General features: G+C 37.3%; 1 protein-coding gene across 3 annotated transcripts in view; it reads right to left on the reverse strand.

Moving 5' to 3' along the window:
- Nucleotides 1–14,243, reverse strand: part of R3HCC1L (R3H domain and coiled-coil containing 1 like) — a 79,651-nt gene that overhangs the window by 18,987 nt on the left and 46,421 nt on the right. For all 3 annotated transcript variants that reach the window (XM_057736205.1, XM_057736207.1, XM_057736206.1), the window contains one exon: nucleotides 10,076–11,892. In XM_057736205.1, the coding sequence (XP_057592188.1) occupies nucleotides 10,076–11,878 (1,803 nt within the window). In that variant the 5' untranslated portion in view covers nucleotides 11,879–11,892. The remainder of the gene's footprint in view (nucleotides 1–10,075; nucleotides 11,893–14,243) is intronic.

The raw sequence follows: 14,243 nt of genomic DNA on the forward strand, positions 1-14,243 counted from the left end.
AAACATTTATATTTGTTATATATTTAACATAACATTAGAGAAAGAACTTGAACAAAGAATTTTAATATGCAATAAAGTTATAAGAATGAAGAAGGTATTAGCAGTGGGTAAAGGAGAATGAACTTTGCTTACTCTTCTGCAATGCCCAAGTAAAGAAATTATACAAAGTAAAGTACCATAGGCAGAAGTGTGCAAAGGCATGTGAGGAGTATGGTATTCATTAAATAGTTCAGTGTGGTTACACTAAATAATGTGAGGACTTGAGGGGGCTACAGGCTTAATTATGTCCTCTCAAAATTCATAAGTAAAAGCCATAAACCCCAGGACTTTAGAATATGACTGCATTTAGAAGTGATGTCTTTAAAGAGGTATTAAGTTAAAATAGAGTAGACCCTAATCTGAGTGGTATATTTATAATAAGAGGAAATTTGGACACAGACACAGAGGGAAAACCATGTAAAGACACAGGGAGAAGATGGCCATCTACAAATCAAGGAGAGAGGCCTTAAGAGAATCCAATGCTTGCAGCCACCTTGATCTTGGACTTCTAGCCTCCGGAATTGTGAGAAAACAAATTTCTGTGATACTCTGCCACAGTCAGTCTAGGTACTATGCTCTGGCAGTCTTAGCAAACTAATACAGGGAGTAAGCCTTGGAAGAAAGGCTGGAATTTCAGCTTCCTCATCAATGCTGTGATTCTATAATTCAACTACAAGGGACATGTCATAATTATCCCTATATTCCCCCCACACACATTATCTTGCACAAACTAGGCATTCAAAAAATAGCTGTGGAATGAATAAAATGCACATGCCTCAAATAATTACTCTGTCCAAATGCATACTTATCAAGACTGATTCTACACAGTGCCCTCATCAATAAGAAACTGATTTATGCAACATATATTTTTTAAATGATTCTAGATGGCATTCTGAAATTTGGGGGGGTGGAAATGACACTTTTTTCTTTCCTTTTACCAATAAACTTTAATTGTTCTGGTTACATAAATCATGCAGAAAATCCAATTTAATAAATTATAAAAGGAAAACAACAAAAACAAAATTTTAAAATTGATCATCTAAACTTTTGAGAGTAACAAATTTAGGACCTAAATCTGGGAACATTCCATATTTTTTACAAGCTGCTCTCACAGCATGGAATGCCTTGTCTGCTCCTGATCCTTCTTCCAAGACCCAGCTTCAATCTTTATCTCCTCTTGAAGCTTTCCCTATTTGACCCCATTTTGATGGTTTCTCCATTCCCTCTATTACTGTATCATAACACTTGGCAGTTGGACATATACCATATTTCATCAATTCTAAGATTCACATTTTAACATCTCCAACATCAGTACGCATCTTAACCATGCACACTGCCACTGCTTGCCTGCATATGCATGAGCACCAAAAGCACCAGTACCAAAATCTGCAGAAAGGGTGGTCAGCAGTGTGGTATAAAATCTGAATATAAGAATAGCCCCATGTACGAATTCTATCAAACATTTAGAGAAGAGCTAACACCTACCCTTCTCAAACTCTTCCAAAATATAGCAGAAGGAGGAACACTCCCAAACTCATTCTATGAGGCCACCATCACCCTGATACCAAAACCAGGCAAAGATGTCACAAAAAAAGAACATTACAGGCCAACATCACTGATGAATACAGATGCAAAAATCCTCAACAAAATACTAGCTAACAGAATCCAACAGCACATTAAAAAGATCATACACCATGCTCAAGTGGGGTTTACCCCTGGGATGCAAGGATTCTTCAATATACGCAAATCAATCAATGTGATACATCATATCAACAAATTGAAGGATAAAAACCATATGATAATCTCAATAGATGCGGAAAAAGCTTCTGACAAAATTCAACATCCATTTATGATAAAAACTCTCCAGAAAATGGGCACAGAAGGAAATTACCTCAACATAATAAAAGCCATATATGACAAACCACAAGCCAACATCATTCTAAATGGTGAAAAACTGAAAGAATTCCCTCTAAGAACAGGAACAAGACAAAGGTGCCCACTCTCACCATTATTATTCAACATAGTTTTGGAAGTTCTAGCCACAGCAATCAGAGAAGAAAATGAAATAAAAGAAATCCAGATTGGAAAAGAAGAAGTAAAATTGCCACTCTTTGCAGATGACATGATATTATACATAGAAAACCCTAAAGACTCTACCAGAAAACTGCTAGCACTAATCAATGATTTTAGTAAAGTAGCAGGATACAAAATTAATGCACAGGAATCTCTTGCATTCCTATGCACTAACAATGAAAAAGCAGAAAGAGAAATTAAGGAAATGCTCCCATTTACCACTGCAACAAAAAGAATAAAATACCTAGGAATAAACCTGCCTAAGGAGGCAAAAGATCTGTATGCAGAAAACTATAAGACACTGATGAAAGAAATCAAAGACGACACAAACAGATGGAGAGACATACCACATTCTTGGATTGGAAGAATCAACATTGTGAAAATGACTGTACTACCCAAAGCAATTTACAGATTCAATGCAATCCCTATCAAATTACCAACGGCATTTTTCACAGAACTAGAACAAGAAATCTTACTATTTGTATGGAAACGCAGAAGACCCCGAATAGCCAAAGCAATCTTGAGAAGGAAAGATGGAGTTGGTGGAATTAGGCTTCCTGACTTCAAACTACACCACCAGGCCACAGTGATCAAGACATTATGGTACTGGCACAAAAACAGAAAGGAAGATCAATGGAATAGAAGAGAAAACCCAGAGGTAAACCCAAGCACATATGGGCACCTTATCTTTGACAAAGGAGGCAAGAATATACAATGGAAAAACAAGACAGCCTCTTCAATAAGTGGTGCTGGGAAAATTGGACAGCAACATGGAAAAGAATGAAATTAGAACACTTCCTAACACCATATACAAAAATAAACTCAAAATGGATTAAAGACCTACATGTAAGGCCAGACACTATAAAACCCCTAGAGGAAAACATAGGCAGAACACTCTATGACATCCATCAAAGCAAGATCCTTTTTGACCCACCTCCTAGAATAATGGGAAAAAAATCAAGAATAAACAAATGGGATCTAATGAAACTTAAAAGATTTTGCACAGTGAAAGAAACCATAAACAAGACAAGAAGGCAACCCTCAGAATGCGAAAAAGTAGTTGCCAATGAAGCTACAGACAAAGGATTAATCTCTGAAATATACAAGCAGCTCATGCAACTTAATACCAAAAAAGCAAATAACCCAATCCACAAATGGGCAGAAGACCTAAATAGACATTTCTCCAAAGAAGACATACAGAAGGCCAACAAACACATGAAAAGATGCTCAACATCACCACTCATTAGAGAAATGCAAGTCAAAGCCACAATGAGGTATCACCTCACACCAGTCAGAATGGCCGTCATCAAAAAATCTAGAAACAACAAATGTTGGAGAGGGTGTGGAGAAAAGGGAACTCTCCTGCACTGTTGGTGGGAATGTAAGCTGGTACAGGCACTATGGAAAAACAGTTTGGAGATTCCTTAAAAAACTAAAATGGAACTATCATATGATCCAGTAATCCCACTACTGGGCATATACCCAGAGAAAACCATAATCCAAAAAGAAACGTACCATAATGTTCATTGCAGCACTATTTACAATAGCCAGGACATGGAAGCAACCTAAATGCCCATCAACAGAGGAATGGATAAAGAAGATGTGGCACATATATACAGTGGAATATTACTCAGCCATTAAAAGCAATGAAAGGGAGCTATATATAATGAGGTGGATAGACCTAGAGTCTGTCATACACAGTGAAGTAAGCCAGAAAGAGAAAAACAAATACTGTATGCTAACGCATATATATGGAATCTAAAAAAAAAGGTACTGATGAACCCAGTGACAGGGCAAGAATAAGGATGCAGATGCTGAGAATGGACTGGAGGACATGGGGCTGGGGGGGCGGGGGGCGAAGGGGAAGCTGGGACAAAGTGAGAGAGTAGCATAGACATATATACACTACCAACTGTAAAACAGATAGCTAGTGGGAAGTTGCTGTATAACAAAGGGAAATCAACGCGATGATGGGTGATGCCTTAGAGGACCAGGACAGGGAGAGTGGGAGGGAGTCGCAGGAGGGAGGGGATATGGGGATATATGTATAAATACAGCTGATTCACTTTGGTGTACCTCAAAAGCTGGTACAATTGTGTAAAGCAATTATATTCCAATAAAGAGCTTAAAATAAAAAAGAATAGCCCCATGTAGTTGCAAAAACGGCTTAAGAATCTAGCAACAATGATCTTTACTTCTTTTATGTATTCTTTAAGAAATGCTGTATCGTCAAAGTTCTTGATGGCACAGAAGATTGTAACAGGATGGAAAGGCATCAATATCAATGATTGAGTCAAGAAATTATTAGAAAGAGTTGGACTATAAACACAAAGTTTTAGGAAACCGTAACCAATTTATTTCACCTATATTTTCTTTATGTAAGAAATATGTGATAAAAATTTATGTCTAATTAAGAGTTCTTTCAATATATACAAAATAAAAATTCTAAAGGGTAAGCACCAAGTAAAAGTTTAATTTCTTTCTTAGTGATACAAAAAATATTTCACAATTAACAGCATTTTCAATTCAATGAAATAGAATACTTCTTTATTTTTTTGTATACATTTCTCAGAATAAGTCTCATCAGCTCCACAAGACTATAAACTCCTTAAACATTGTTACCCATCTCTTTTATCCCTCACATCACCAATATCAGAGCTGGGCACAGAATAGCTGTACAATGTCTGTTGACTGGCTGAGACCTTTAGGTAGAGGCAAAGGCTTACTGTCATGGAAAGACCCCAGGGTTAGAAACCAGGAGATTGGCATTCTAGTGCCAGCTCTGGCACTAACCTTAGTTAGGTCAGTAACAAACTTTCTGGGCCTTACTTGCTTTACCTATAAAACAAGAGGTAAACGTAAAACATTATGTTACAGGTCCCTTTCAATGCTAACATTCCACTTTTTAAAAAAAGACATGAATAGCTCCATCTCTTAGAGAGGTTAAAGCTCCAGTTCCTAGTACTTATTTTTCAAGGCCTGTGTTATAATCCTGCCTCTTATCTTGAAAGGTAGGAATAAGAACATTTCAAGGGCTTCCGTGGTGGCACAGTAGTTAAGAATCCGCCTGCCGATGCAGGGGGACACAGGTTCGATCCCTGGGCTTGGAAGATCCCACATGCCTCGGAGCAACTAAGCCCATGTGCCACAACTACTGAACCTGCACTCTAGAGCCCGAGAGCCACAACTACTGAGCCCATATGCTGCAACCTCTGAAGCCCGTGCACCTAGAGCCTGTGCTCCACAAGAGAAGCCACTGCAATGAGAAACCCACGCACCAAAATGAAGACCTAATGCAGCCAAAAATAAAAAATAAATAATAAATCTTTTTTTTAAAAAGAAAAGAACATTTCTATAGGTACTTTCAATTAAACACAATTAAACATAATAAACCACTTTATAGTTGTGGCTATAACAAATTTAACTATTGGGGATATCAGGAGGTTACAGGGAAATGGACAACAGAGACTTGACCAGGAGTTGATGGTATAACATCACTGCAGTTGCTGCAAATGTCACCATGTCTATTTACATAATTACTTACAGAATTAACTCACAGTCAATTCTCAATTATGTAGGTTAGGTTATTCAAGCCCTTCGTTTCTATTCACTTTTCCACTGTTATCCTGTACTTACTTAACTGCTTATTAACTCACTTTTCACTGAAGAAAATAAATTCAAAAATTTATTATTTACTACAAACTGATAAATTAAAAGATTTTGTTCAAGAGCAGGCTTAAGCTATAAACAAAAAATAAGGTTTTTGGATTATCTGGATTTGATTCTATCAAAAGCATTCCATTATCACAAAAAATTGAGAATAACAACCAAGAATCTTTCATGTTGGTCCATGGTAACGTGAATAAGTCAAAAGCTAGAATTAAAATGTTTTGCCCATTTAACTTCCCATCTTTGGCAAGTAGGGAAATAACACTATTTTTTTTTTTTAAGTATTTCAAGGCTTTTCAAATTTCTCATGACCTAAGTTCAAACACATCCAAAGAGAGTTCCCTAAAAAGATAATAAAACTATAGTGTATAACATACAGCATAAGCTATGGCTTCCAACCCTTTTCTATACTGCTTTGGGCATAAATCCTTTATAAAAGTAGGAGGATAAATTCAGACTTAAACTCTAACTTCTTTTAAGTTAACTTTTATTGGAGTATAGTTGCTTTACATAACATTTTATACATTAAGTATAAGAGTAGATGACGTCTTCAGTGGTATTCCCTATCTGAAAATAAAATTATCTAATATATCTAGGCTATATGCCTCCACTGACCTTATCAAGAAACCAAGGCCAGAAATGCAAACTTTGACCTCATAAAATTTATAGCACAGAATGGGAAGAATGCCATTCAAGGTGCCATCTAAAGATTTCTCTAGAATAGGTATCAGCAACGTCTCAATATCACCGTTTATCATCAGTGACAGAAATCCATAGCCACAGCTTTGGATGAAGGCATAGTAAAAGAGAAGAAAGCGCGAAAGTGAGTAAGAATGCAGAATAGGAGACCAAAAGGAAATAAGAAAGCTACAATAATGAGGCATGTCAGATGACCACTTCCTGACCCCAACACCAGAGGACAAATTTGAGAGCTCTAGTTTCCTCTGATGAACAGTAATGTATGGCACATGAACATATGGGCAGGGACCAAGGGAATATCCTGAACCAACATGGACCTGGCTCCTATTCAGACAGTAAAGAAAGGTTAATATGGCAAACAGATGCTGGCATTCTTGGGAAGATGCTATCTAGACTGAACAGTGAAAACACTGTAATAGATTAAATTTATAGTCAAGAGGAAGACTGAGAAAGAAAGGAGACATATCTGGATTTCCTTGTCTTCCCAGCATGATTGAAAAGACTGGATGGAAAGACCATTGATGAAGCAGGAACATGAGTAGGCACACACAGAAGAAAGACAGTTTGGGAATGAATGGTGTTTCTTTTCTCTTTTCCCTACATGGTTAGTAACCTTCTATAACGAAAGGAAACTGCTACCAAAATATTTACCGCTATCTAAAAACACACACCAAGACCAGAAATGGCCAGTGTCGGGACCAGATGCCAGTGTCTATCAACATCAATGTTATGTTGCTGGTATCTTACTAACCCTTCGACCAATAGGTTTGCTGATCAGTACAGGAGGCAGCAGAGGAAGTTTTATTTAGACAACAACAATTCCTGTGTTCTGATACCAAGATCTCAAAGGGTTAAAAGAAGTCATACCAACATTCTTTTCTTTATCAATTACCAACTGCAATTTCTGGGCATACCATCCCACGGTTTTAGGAAACTGTGTAATCTTTGGAGACTCATCAAGAGTTGCAGTTCTGGGAGCTCAACAATGACCTATCCCCCTCAGGCAGTTTTAGAAGTTCAAACGTCACAGGAAACTGCTTCACATGCCAAAGGCTACCACACCCTGGTCTAGAGCAGACTTCCCTGCCTATCAGAAGTATTAGGTATACCTCTATGGCTAGCCATTGTCAACAAAGAAATAGGCCAGCTGGGAAAAGAGCCAAAAATCTTTGGTTGGAAAGTTTTCAAGGTAGGCAGACACACTGGTTTAGCCTTTAATAAAGTACATCTGGAACAATATAAATAATAAATTAGGAGTAATAGTCACCAAAGGGCTATTAATGTTCTTGGATTTGTGACATCTTTTAATAACATTATTATTATTATTATGTCTTCTAAAACCCAAAGCACAGGAGATGATAGCTTGGAGTTGGATCCACTACTTGCATTCGCGAGCCAACTTCTTTCTTGCTCTCATCTATCCTCACGCCTCAACATAGACCCCAATCCCTACCAAGCACCTCAGAAGATATCCAAACACAATACCCAGGCACTGGCTGTCTTCAGCTTAAAACACTACCTGCTCCATTTTCCTGCCATTCCAGCTTTAGCTTATGCTAGTGTTCTCTTTTGGCTATATTACTATGCTCCTCAAAAGACTTAGTTGCCTAAATTCTTTTGCACCTAAACAGTGTTAAGATTTGAACAAAAGAGTTGCACACCTGAACCTCCCTCCCCCCAGTACAGAAGCCATATCCCTAAGCTACCATACGGAATCCAAGTTCCAGCAGCAATGATGCTTTGAAAGCTCCTGGAGGCTACCCTAAAAAGGCAGAGAGCAACTCTACCCTACTGCTGACATCCATTCAATAAAAATTTATTGAGTCCTACCATGTACAGAAGGCTCTGTGTCCCATGCCCATCTTTTGTAGGAAGCTGTTTGTTCTCCCCCACGTACAGCTCTGCTCTCTTACCCCCCTAAGCAGTCCCTCTGCCAACTCCCAAGAACACTGCTTCCTTCCCCAGACTAAGGCCTTCTCCCAACGCTTGGATCCTTAATAACTTCTCTATATTCACCTAACTTACCATATTATTAGTATGCCTTAACCTGATTTGGATCTAAAACCTCTGCTGAACAGTGTTTTTCTTTCTAATTATGAGCTGACGGCCATATCTGGTTACCATACATCTTGATATAACTTAAGTTTGTATGTTGCCTTTGAGCAGTGGTTCTCACTTTATGTGCACTGGAATCATTTGAAAATCTCGTAAACATACAGATGGCTGGGCTAAGGAGTTTGCATTTCTAACAAGTTCCCAGGTGATGCTTATGCTGCTGGTCCAGGGACCATACTTTGGGGAACTATCACCTTTGAGAATCTGATGAAAGTTATGAAAGACTGCACTTATATATAAAAGTTTGCATGCAATTTCAAAGGGTTCACGAATGTTAACTTGTAAATGCCTTCTGCTCTATATTCTTTCTAAGAAATGTTTAAGACCTACTGTTTCCTAACTTGACCATAAGAAGTACTAACTGTGGTACAAATGTGCATGCAAACACCTCCTAAGAATAAGGAGGAAGTGCTTGGTGTTGGAAAGTCAGTTCTGTCAATGGGCTGCTCTCTTCAGTCTCACATGTCTCTTTTATACATGCTTGTGAACATTTTTCTGTTCTGGTTCAACTCTCAGAAACAAAAGACTCATCACTTAGTATTTAAAAGGCTCTATGGAATCACTCAAACAAAACTATTTTATAGGGGAGGAAGTGGTATGGTAGAAAGAACCTAAATATTGGATTAAGACAGAAGTAGACTGAAATCCTGATTTTGCATTTCTTAAAGATACAACCATTAACCTTCAATTTCCCCATTTATAAAACTGGAGATTTTATAGGGAAAATCATTTTTTCCCCTTCTGGGCAAAGGTTATATGAACTCACTATAAGGAATAAAAGGGAGAATGATTCTACTATTTAAAACCAATGATTCTTATTTATGGTAAGCAATTTAAATGCTGGAAGAGGGAATATCTAAAAAAGAAAATGAAAAGATTGAACTAAATAATTTCTATGATGCCTTCAAATTCAAAATTTTGTATTTATGAACTCTAGCCAGCATTATTTTTCTATATGTACTCAACAATCACTTATTCTTCAACTCAGCACAAACTCCTTAAAAAAACAATCACATCTTCCTTTATTACACCCTTCCCTTCCCTCTACAGTGTCTAACAACATTCCAACATCTCCTGGAAAAATAAAATAAATATGAATAATAAATTATTCTTCTCCCCTCAAATAGGCTGGTGTAAAATACATTTTGTCAACACAGAAAAGCCCTTTGGAAGAAGTTTCCCTCTGTATTTTCTCAACAGTTAGCCAGAATCTGTTAAATTCATCTTTATTCAGCAAGGTCTCTCAGGATTTCACTATTATAGATATAGCTCAACACTGTATGTTTTGTTTCTTAAAGATCTATCAGATATTCTTTTCTCAATCTACAATCCTATTAGTTCATTGCAGGAACCATTACACTGGATGTAATATGAGTGAATGTGTGAATGTAAAAAATGTCTATCAAAATTATCCCCATAATCCTAGGTTCTATGAATTGATAAACTACCTAAGTGCCAAGCAATTTCTACTAAAACATACCTCTTGTAGAAGACGTGGGTCCAGGCAGTCACCATCATCATTAAACATGGACTCCCAGCTCTCCTCCACAGCAGCACTTCCTTCTGTGTGAGACCTATCAGTTGCTTTCGGTTCCATGGATGTTTCCATAGACAGTGATTCTATTTCAGGAAAGGATACACCAAATTCTATATTCTCTGAGTCATCTTCTTTTGTTTGGAACTCTTCAGCAGCTTTAAGTTCATGCAATGCCTCTGTTATATCACCAGTACAATCCAGATCACTGCCCAAGGCACTGTCTGAAAATACTTTTGTCCCATTTAACACACTGAGTTCAGAGTCCAAAAAAGTGTTACAATTACTACCAGCAATCTTCTTTATAGGTAAGGAGGAAGCACAATCTGACAAGCTCTCTTTCAGCTTTCCTGTTGACTCTGTGAAACTAGATGAAATACTCTCAGCATAAACATCTGAGCAAGCAGTCAGGTTGCTGAAATTTTCAATGTCATTCCCACTTTTAGCGACATGAAGAAGGGCTGTATCTGCACTCATTTCTAAATAGTCTGAGAAACTACTTGTGTTGCTACAGGCCTCATCAGCTACTCTACCTGCAACTACATGAGGGCTGCCTACAGTTATTTGATCAGATATATCTGTAATGTCCATCATCCATGTCTTACTGGTGATGTCACCTACACTCTTAGACCCATTATCTGTACATGTTTCATGCGCAAGGACAGCTGTATCAGAAGGTTCATGCTTTACACATAACTCATCAGCAGTGCTGTCATTCTCCTCACACTCTCTAATCACTGTTGGATCAAAAATATCATATGTGCTCTCTAATTTGCAAACTACAGTCATTTGATGAGAGATGTGACCCATAGTCTCAGGAATGGAATCTATACCTTTCTGACCCAAGATAAAATCTGTACTATTGGCTATATCACCAACATTCCCAGCATCCAAGTCTACGCAAGTCTGATCAATGATACCATCTGGACTTCCAGGAACAGAATCAGTGGTGATGCCTCCATTTCTGTGCGTCAGCATTCCACCTGATGTTTGCATGCCTTGTTGTACAATTCCAGAATCGGAGCTTGGTTTTACTGGTGCAATCATACTCTCAGGTTTCACCACAGAACTAAAATCTCCAGGAAATTGGGATAGTATCTCCGCAACCCTGGCATCAGTTTCCATTCTGCTTTTCAAATTTCTATCTTCAAATGTTTCCCCATTTAGTTTATGCTTACTGAAATCAAAGAATTCCACATTTTGGAATGGTTTGTTTGGAACCTGAGCCTTACTCACTTCTGAACAAGACTGAGATAGAAGCAACCCATTGTGTCCTGTCACATCTCTAGTTTCAATCTCCAAACGCTCTACCTTCTTTGGCTTAAAATGTCTTTGTAAAGGTACCATGGATAAAATCCCAGGATTTGGAATTCTTTGCTGATGTCCCTGGGATAATACTTCTTTGGATTCGGTGGCCACCCTCTTAGCACAAACTCTCTCTTTCTTTCTTTCTTGAAGACACGTCTCTTTTTTAAATTTTGTTGAAGATTTCTTTCCTTCCCTACGACTGTGCTCCCTTTTATCAGGATTAATGCTTAGTCTCTGAGCCTCAGGGTTTTCTCCAACGGTCTCCTTTTGGGAGAGAGAATCTTCCTTTTGTTCTTCTTTCACCACACAGTTAGGTGGACTACAGCTTTTTCCCTCATCACCTGATTTGAGCACTACTATACCCCTTCGAGCTTTGGGTACATAAAGCGCCATGTCAGGCCTCCTGGCTCGAACTCTGCATCTCTCTGCTTCCTGCTGCATGGCACCACCTCAATCTGCAAGAAAAAAAGAGAGAATGATTCAATTACCAAAAACTAATTACAATGTATTGAACCAAGAGATTTTTAAAGACTAGGTAGAGGGCCTACCAATCCATCCTATAGAAACCCTCAAGTTAAAAGAAAGTAAAACCTGCCATAAAATAATTAATGCAAGCAGGTAAGCAACTAAAGAAAGTAAATTCCAGAATAATTCATGAGCCCATGAATTTTATCCACATAGCCTCTTTCCCCTACCTTCTAAGTCCTCTCTACTTTTTTAAACAAGTAGCCTTGTCTTCAGCTGAATTAAAACAGATTATTAGAAAAGTGATTGCAGACTATCAGGTACTCATAAAACACAACCATCTTAGGAGCTCAGAATTTACACTGAAGAATACATTCAAAGAGGACCCCTAAAAGCACTTGTTCAACATAAATAAATATAAATAAATATGATTTTAAGAGTAACACATGAATGAGAGAGTAATTTGAATGTGGGCTAGGAAATGAGACAACTAATCGTGGACTGCTTTCTAGAAGACAATGCTTGTGAACTATGATTTTTAGGAAAGAAATAGGTAGTGGTAAAGAGAAAGTCATCATTCTATTAACACTATTTAATCAAGTGACCTACTACAAATTTTTCTTCCTTCCAGTAGCAATAAAAATGGGTCTGGGTAGGATAGAGGATGGAGGCCAAGGAATGTGGTGGGACAACTCACTAGTAATTCCCTGACAACCTCCACCATGTTTGGTCAATGGAATTAAACAAGGGGAAAAAAATTTAACATAGCTTAAATAAAATTTTATCTACTATCTACAAAATACAGGGAAATGTACTAGACAATTTCATACTGAGTTATCCTTTCAATCTTCAAAATAATACTGTGAAGTATGTACTAGTTAGTCCAGAACAAAGAGAATAAGAAGGTCTATACATAGCAAAGAAACACCCATATATACTAAGAAGCACCCATTGTTAGTATTTCACCACATACCTTTCAAAGGAAAAAGATGGTAAGAGGGAAAGGCTAACAAATTCTGTCCACTCTATTACAGATCCCTAAAATTTCACCTATCAGAATACTTCCTCAGTGAAAAAGGTCCACTTTCATGGCACAGGCTATTTTCTTTTCAGCCCAGGGATATACCATGGCCCTGATCATCAAGTGTCCTCAGTGATCCATCTGTCCCTTTTCTCTTTTAATATCTTAACTATTATCTAGCTCATCATTCTTCACAGATTTTCTGTCTTTGCATTTGTGAAAGACCATTTAGCCATGCCAGGATCTTTTTAAAATCTCTACTTTTCAAAAATAGAGAAGTACTAAAGTGTATTTCATTGGAGGGAATGCCACATAGTGTATCTTGATTTCAGTTAGCAAAGCATCTGACAAAATATATCATGATGAACTGTAAGATGGTATAATATGGGGTACTAAGAACTGGTAGGTGGACTCACAACAAAAAGTCATGATAATGGGTAGAAGCAAATTTAGAGAGGGTTATTTAACAGAGAACTATGTCCCCATTACCCTTTAAAATTCAACATTTTAAACAATAACTTAGACACAAACAATAAATACTGAGTGTTCATCAAATGTACAACTGACACAAAATTGACAGGATTAATAAATACCAAAAATGATAAAATTACAATATAATATCACTTCTATAATTTTAATGTCTGAAGGCAATATGAAGACTAAGAATGAATAAATATAAAGACCTGCTTTGGGTTAACAACAACAACAAAAAGAATCATGTAACACAGAATAAAATGTATAATTTGCACAAAGATCTAAAGGCTTTTACTTCATCTACAAAGTCAATAAAAGCCAAAAGATAGTGACGTGAATGTTTAGAAAGGCAACACAGTCTTAGATTACAAAGTCTAGAAAATATACAACACAAGGTACGGTTAAAGGAACTAAAGGTATACTTCTTGCCCGAAAAAGGTCTAAATGGAAACATCCCAGCTACCTTTATACCTGAATGTTGGTTGCTCTACAGGGTTTGTTGCTTCTGTATTTCTCCAGAAGTCAGTTACCAGAACCAACTGGTAGACATTAAAAGAAAACAAAATTTACCTCAATATAAAAGAGAACTCTACTTTTAGAGTTCTCCAACGCTATTATCAGGTAAATGAGCTCTGTCTCTAAAATAATTTACAGTCTAAACGACAGATTAATACTAGAGAAAGAATTTCTACCTGTAAGGCAGAGTGGTCTGGATTAATTTTGTGTTCTTCAAACTAAATTATGATTCTATTCGTCATCCACAATAGACATATATCAAATTTTAAATTATTTTGTGCTACAGCAAATGACTTTTAAAACTTGACCTGCTTTTTCTTAGTTAACACC

The sequence above is a fragment of the Hippopotamus amphibius genome, chromosome 5 (assembly GCF_030028045.1).
Source record: "Hippopotamus amphibius kiboko isolate mHipAmp2 chromosome 5, mHipAmp2.hap2, whole genome shotgun sequence".
NCBI lineage: Eukaryota > Metazoa > Chordata > Mammalia > Artiodactyla > Hippopotamidae > Hippopotamus > Hippopotamus amphibius.